General features: G+C 45.8%; 1 protein-coding gene across 1 annotated transcript in view; it reads left to right on the top strand.

Annotated features, from left to right (window-relative positions):
• LOC115133682 (FRAS1-related extracellular matrix protein 2-like) overlaps positions 1–7,500 on the top strand; it is an 82,936-nt gene that overhangs the window by 25,124 nt on the left and 50,312 nt on the right. The window contains exons 11-13 of the mRNA XM_065021163.1: positions 195–383; positions 582–671; positions 5,755–5,901. Coding sequence (XP_064877235.1) covers positions 195–383; positions 582–671; positions 5,755–5,901 — 426 coding nt within the window. The remainder of the gene's footprint in view (positions 1–194; positions 384–581; positions 672–5,754; positions 5,902–7,500) is intronic.

Raw genomic sequence — 7,500 nt, 5'->3', positions numbered from 1 at the left:
ATACAGGACAGCTTGTGTTACTAGACTACACCCTATCTATACAGGACAGCTTGTACCCTATCTATACAGGACAGCTTGTACCCTATCTATACAGGACAGCTTGTACCCTATCTATACAGGACAGCTTGTATCCTATTTGTACAGGACAGCTTGTACCCTATCTATACAGGACAGCTTGTGCCCTATCTATACAGGACAGTTGGGGCTGCTGTTCACCAGTAAGGTCCTGAGAGTGGTGAACCAAGAGGACCGGAGGGGCCAGGGGACCAAGGAGCGAGGCCAGCCCAGGAATGACATCACCTTCTGGGTGTCAGAGGCACCGCGCTGGGGGGTCATTGTCAACACAGCTCTGGGGAACGGCAGTGTCAGCTCCTTCACTCAGGGTAGGACCAGGACGACTGGACTGGGAGATTTTATATCTGACTCATGTATTTCTTATCCTCCATGATCAACATTTTCCGTTGCGAACTGCTCTGGTCTGGAGTAAAATTTGGGGAGATTAAGTTATGATGGACTCAAAACTTGGGGGGAAGGTGGGAAAAATGTCAGATGATATTCAGACCTCACTTTGTCTCTGTCAGATGATATCGACCAGAGAAGGATCTGTTATATTCTTCCTGCTGGAGTCAAATCTACCAGTGATGTGTTCTACTTCACCGTCCAATACAACGGTAAGGCCTCTCTCTCAATTCAATTCAATTCAAGGGCTTTATTGGCATGGGAAACATGTGTTAACATTGCCAAAGCAAGTGAGGTAGACAACATACAAAGTGAATATATAAAGTGAAAAACAACAAAAATTAACAGTAAACATTACACATACAGAAGTTTCAAAACAGTAAAGACATTACAAATGTCATATTATATATATTATATATATACAGTGTTGTAACAATGTACAAATGGTTAAAGTACACAATATAAAATAAATAAGCATAAATATGGGTTGTATTTACAATGGTGTTTGTTCTTCACTGGTTGCCCTTTTCTTGTGACAACAGGTCACACATCTTACTGCTGTGATGGAACACTGTGAAATTTCACCCAGTAGATATGGGAGTTTATCAAAATTGGTTTTGTTTTCTAATTCTTTGTGGATCTGTGTAATCCGAGAGAAATATGTGTCTCTAATATGGTCATACATTGGGCAGGAGGTTAGGAAGTGCAGCTCAGTTTCCACCTCATTTTGTGGGCAGTGAGCACATAGCCTGTCTTCTCTTGAGAGCCAGGTCTGCCTACGGCGGCCTTTCTCAATAGCAAGGCTATGCTCACTGAGTCTGTACATAGTCAAAGCTTTCCTTAAGTTTGGGTCAGTCACAGTGGTCACGTATTCTGCTACTGTGTACTCTCTGTTTAGGGCCAAATAGCATTCTAGTTTGCTATGTTTTTTTGTTAATTCTTTCCAATGTGTCAAGTAATTATCTTTTTGTTTTCTCATGATTTGGTTGGGTCTAATTGTGTTGCTGTCCTGGGGCTCTGTGGGATCTGTTTGTGTTTGTGAACAGAGACCCAGGACCAGCTTGCTTAGGGGACTCTTCTCCAGGTTCATCTCTCTGTAGGTGATGGCTTTGTTATGGAAGGTTTGGGAATCACTTCCTTTTAGGTGGTTGTAGAATTGAATGGCTCTTTTCTGGATTTTGATAATTTGTGGGTATCGGCCTAATTCTGCTCTGCATGCATTATTTGGTGTTTGTCCCATTTAGTGAATTCTTGGTTGGTGAGCGGACCCCAGACCTCACAACCATAAAGGGCAAAGGGCTCTATGACTGATTCAAGTATTTTTAGCCAGATACTAATTGGTATGTTGAATTTTTTGTTCCTTTTGATGGCATAGAAAGCCCTTCTTGCCTTGTCTCTCAGATCGTTCACAGCTTTGTGGAAGTTACCTGTGGCACTGATGTTTAGGCCAAGGTATGTATAGTTTTTGTGTGCTCTAGGGCAACGGTGTCTAGATGGAATTTGTATTTGTGGTCCTGGCAACTGGATCTTTTTTTGGAACACCATTATTTTTGTCTTGCTGAGATCCACTGTTAGGGTCCAGGTCTGGCAGAATCTGTGCATAAGATCTAGGTGCTGCTGTAGACCCTCCTTGGTTGGTGACAGAAGCACCAGATCATCAGCAAACAGTAGACATTTGACTCCAGATTCTAGTAGGGTGAGGCCGGGTGCTGCAGACTGTTCTAGTGCCCGCGCCAATTCATTGATATGTATGTTGAAGAGGGTGGGGCTTAAGCTGCATCCCTGTCTCACCCCACTGCTCTTTTGAAAGAATTGTGTGTGTTTTTTGGCAATTTTAACTGCACACTTGTTTGTGTACATGGATTTTATAATGTCGTATGTTTTACCCCCAACACCACTTTCCATCAGTTTGTATAGCAGACCCTTCGTGCCAAATTGAGTCAAAAGCTTTTTTTTTTAAATCAACAAAGCATAAGAAGACTTTGCCTTTGTTTTGGTTTGTTTGTTTGCCAATTAAGGTGTGCAGGGTGAATACGTGGTCTGTCGTACGGTAATTTGGTAAAAAGCCAATTTGACATTTGCTCAGGACATTGTTTTCACTGAGGAAATTTACAAGTCTGCTGTTAATGATAATGCAGGGGATTTTCCCAAGGTTACTGTTGACGCATATCCCACGGTAGTTATTGGGGTCAAATTTGTCTCCACTTTTGTGGATTGAGGTGATCAGTACTTGGTTCCAAGTATTAGGGAAGATGCCAGTGTTGAGGATGATGTTAAAGAGTTTAAGTTCAGTCATTTTGAATTTGTAATCTGTATATTTTATAATTTCATTGAGTATACCGTCAACGCCACAGACCTTTCTGGGTTGGAGGGTTTGTATTTTGTCCTGTAGTTCATTCAACGTAAATGGAGAATCCAGTGGGTTCTGGTAGTCTTTAATAGTTGATTCTATTAGTGGTTTTTGTTCTTGTTTGTTGCCCAAAATGACACCAGTTTGTAAAGAATGTACCTCATTGAGAAGAGCAAACAACCAATCAACTCTTTGTTTATTTACCATCTATTTAGACAGCTGTTGGGACTCTGGTGTTGATCTGAAGTTCTCAGCAGTCTCATGCTTTGGGACTGACCTTAGTCAGACAAAGAAAGAGAGAAGATACGTTTTACCTTTATTTAACTAGGCAAGTCAATAGACTGAAACAACGGCCATTTTGGTTCTAATGCATGGTGTACTCTACTATTATCAAATATTTTTTTTAATTAACCCAAGATAGACCACAGCCTTTAGTTTCCAATAGGAGAAAATGAATCATAGTGGGCAGAACAAGCAAGGAGGTGGGCAGAGCCAAGCACAAGCTAGCAAGATCTTATTGGCGCATTCTAGCGTGTACACTACATGACCAACAGTATGTGGACACCTGCTCGCCGAACATCTCATTTCATCATGGGCATTAATATGGAGTTGGTCCCCCTTTGCTGCTATAACAGCCTCCACTCTTCTGGGAAGGTTTTCCACTAGATGTAGGAACATTGCTGCTATAACAGCCTCCACTCTTCTGGGAAGGCTTTCCACTAGATGTTGGAACATTGCTGCTATAACAGCCTCCACTCTTCTGGGAAGGCTTTCCACTAGATGTTGGAACATTGCTGCTATAACAGCCTCCACTCTTCTGGGAAGGCTTTCCTCTAGATGTTGGAACATTGCTGCTATAACAGCCTCCACTCTTCTGGGAAGGCTTTCCACTAGATGTTGGAACATTGCTGCTATAACAGCCTCCACTCTTCTGGGAAGGCTTTCCACTAGATGTTGGAACATTGCTGCTATAACAGCCTCCACTCTTCTGGGAAGGCTTTCCTCTAGATGTTGGAACATTGCTGCTATAACACCCTCCACTCTTCTGGGAAGGCTTTCCACTAGATGTCGGCACATTGCTGCTATAACAGCCTCCACTCTTCTGGGAAGGCTTTCCACTAGATGTTGGAACATTGCTGTGGGAACTTGCTCCATTCAGCCACAAGAGCATTAGTGAGGTCGGGCACTGATGTTGGGCGATTAGGCTCGTAGTCGGTGTTCCAATTCATCCCAAAGGTGTTCGATGGGGTTGACGTCAGGGCTCTGTACAGGCCTGTCAAGTTCTTCCACACCGATCTCGACAAACCATTTCTGAATGGACTTTGCTTTGTGCACGGGGGCATTGTCATGCTGAAAGAGGAAAGGGTCTCCTCCAAATGGTTGCCACAAAGTTGGAAGCACAGAATCTTCTAGAATATCATTGTATGCTATGGCTTTAAGATTTCCCTTCTGGAACTAAGGAGCCTGAACCATGAAAAATATTCCCAGACCATTATTCCTCCTCCACCAAACTTTACAGTTGACACGATGCATTCGACGGTCCCGTTCTGTGTGAGCTTGTGTGGCCTACCACTTCGCTGCTGAGCCGTTGTTGCTCCTAGACGTTTCCACTTCACAATAACAGCACTTACAGTTGACCGGGGCAGCTCTAGCAGGGCAGAAATCTGAGGAACTGACTTTGATGGGAAGGTAGCATCCTATGACGGTGCCACAATGAAAGTCACTGAGACTCTTCAGTAAGGGCAATTATACTGCCAATGTGTGTCTATGGAGATTGCATGGCTTTGTGCTTGATTTTATACACCTGTCAGCAACTGAAATAGCGGAATCCACTTTTGTATATATAGTGTATTTGGGTTAGGGCCTTCTGTGTGAAGTGTTTGCCTTTGCACTCTTAAATAACAAAATTATTTTAAACTTTGACCAAAGGGTAAAATCTACAAAACGTAGTCCATTGTGTTCGTAACAGATTGTAGTTTTGGGAAGAGGAAACTGTATTGAGCTCAACGATGAGAAAATGTGCAGAATGTCGGCCAAAATCCATCTCACTCCAGCTCTTCCCACTCCCTCCAACTCTTCCCACTCCCTCCAACTCTTCCCACTCCCTCCAGCTCTTCCCACTCCCTCCAACTCTTCCCACTCCCTCCAGCTCTTCCCACTCCCTCCAACTCTTCCCACTCCCTCCAACTCTTCCCACTCCCTCCAACTCTTCCCACTCCCTCCAACTCTTCCCACTCCCTCCAGCTCTTCCCACTCCCTCCAGCTCTTCCCACTCCCTCCAGCTATTCCCACTCCCTCCAGCACTTCCCCCCTCCCTCCAGCTCTTCCCACTCCCTCCAGCTCTTCCCACTCCCTCCAGCACTTCCCCCCTCCCTCCAGCTCTTCCTACTCCCTACAGCTCTTCCCACTCCCTCCAGCTCTTCCCACTCCCTCCAGCTCTTCCCACTCCCTCCAGCACTTCCCCCCTCCCTCCAGCTCTTCCCACACCCTCCAGCTCTTCCCACTCCCTCCAGCACTTCCCCCCTCCCTCCAGCTCTTCCCACACCCTCCAGCTCTTCCCACTCCCTCCAGCTCTTCCCACTCCCTCCAGCTATTCCCACTCCCTCCAGCTCTTCCCACTCCCTCCAGCTATTCCCACTCCCCCCAGCTCTTCCCACTCCCTCCAGCTCTTCCCACTCCCTCCAGCTCTTCCCACTCCCTCCAGCTATTCCCACTCCCTCCAGCTCTTCCCACTCCCTCCAGCTCTTCCCACTCCCTCCAGCTATTCCCACTGCCTCCAGCTATTCCCACTCCCTCCAGCTATTCCCACTCCCTCCAGCTCTTACCACTCCCTCCAGCTCTTCCCACTCCCTCCAGCTATTCCCACTGCCGGCCACTGGGTTTCCTCTCATCACATCACAACATGGCTCCTTGTTCTATCTGTGCTATTATGCTCCATTTGCCAGGAGGAAACCGTGTGACCCAGCAGCCATTCCGGGTCCAGTGGGCCTGGGTTTCCATGGACACACGGCTCTACATGGTGCAGGAGAGCTCGCAGTTTCTAGAGGTCACTCTGAGGAGGAGGGGCCATCTGGGGGAGACGTCTTTCGTCAGTGAGTAGCAGAACCCCAGCAAACACACAACCACCACACAACGTTGTAGTAGCAGAACCCCAGCAAACACACAACCACCACACAACGTTGTAGTAGCAGAACCCCAGCAAACACACAACCACCACACAACGTTGTAGTAGCAGAACCCCAGCAAACCATGCTGTGTTGTCATGTTGTGTTTCTACCATGTTGTGTTGCTACCATGTTGTGTTGTCATGTTGTGTTAGTACCATGTGTTGGTACCATGTTGTGTTGCTACCATGTTGTGTTGTCATGTTGTGTTAGTACCATGTTGTGTTGCTACCATGTTGTGTTGTCATGTTGTGTTAGTACCATGTTGTGTTGCTACCATGTTGTGTTGTCATGTTGTGTTAGTACCATGTGTTGGTACCATGTTGTGTTGCTACCATGTTGTGTTGTCATGTTGTGTTAGTACCATGTTGTGTTGCTACCATGTTGTGTTGTCATGTTGTGTTAGTACCATGTTGTGTTGCTACCATGTTGTGTTGCTACCATGTTGTGTTGTCATGTTGTGTTAGTACCATGTGTTGGTACCATGTTGTGTTGCTACCATGTTGTGTTGTCATGTTGTGTTAGTACCATGTTGTGTTGCTACCATGTTGTGTTGTCATGTTGTGTTAGTACCATGTTGTGTTGCTACCATGTTGTGTTGCTACTGTTGATAATGGGATATGATAAAGGGTGAGTCGGTCAAGGATCGATGCAGACAAGGTGGTAGATTGTACGACAAGCAACATGGCTCTTCCCACTCCCTCCAACTCTTCCCACTCCCTCCACTCCCTCCGGTTTATTTCAGAGTGGAGATATCTGGTACGGCGTATATACGGGCCCCTCTGTTAGCTCATCAGAGACTAGCAAAAAGGCCCTAGTTAACAATGGGTACAAGCTTCATATACAGAACAGAAAGTAGGTTGATATCTAGGAGATCGGATCTTCGGATTGGATCAGGCTGGGGTGTAGTCATCCGGCATTGGCTCTGTTGTCTGTCCGTCATCGTAGAATCCTGCCATGCCTGTTCTTGGTCGTCACACCATGTTCAGCTGAAAAGGAGATCTGGTGTGTGCGCTATCTTCAGTCACTAAGTCTAGGCTTTCTGCCAATCTGTGGGTGTCTTATCTGGGTGTCCTCGGCAGCTATGTGTGTACTGTATGTGCGTCGTCCCTGTCTTCTGGGGTCAGTGTGTAAGAGCGTATGCGTCCCTATCTTCAGGGGAGTTGTGGCCGAACTGCCGGCTAGCACCTGTGGCTAGGAGTATCCTGTTGTGACAGTGTTCTGGATGATTACAGTGAGTGTGTGTGTGTGAGAGATATCCTGTATGGGGCCCAACCTGTTTTACTATGTGTCTCAGCTATAGTAGTGTAATGTCACCTACATAGGAATTAGCAGTCCTCTACACTACCATCTTGTGTTGTCATGTGTTGCTACCATGCTATGTTGTTGTCTTAGGTCTCTCTTCATGTTGTGTTGTGTGTTTTGTACTATATTTGTATTTATTATATAAAGGTTTGTGGCTGACGCAAAACAAATGCAATATGTTAACGTTTGTGAACTATTTCCCTTGTTGAATGCACCTCTGAT

The sequence above is a fragment of the Oncorhynchus nerka genome, linkage group LG8 (assembly GCF_034236695.1).
Source record: "Oncorhynchus nerka isolate Pitt River linkage group LG8, Oner_Uvic_2.0, whole genome shotgun sequence".
NCBI classification, from domain to species: domain Eukaryota; kingdom Metazoa; phylum Chordata; class Actinopteri; order Salmoniformes; family Salmonidae; genus Oncorhynchus; species Oncorhynchus nerka.
Note: the sequence above shows the minus strand (reverse complement) of the source record. Positions and strands in the feature narration are given on the sequence as shown.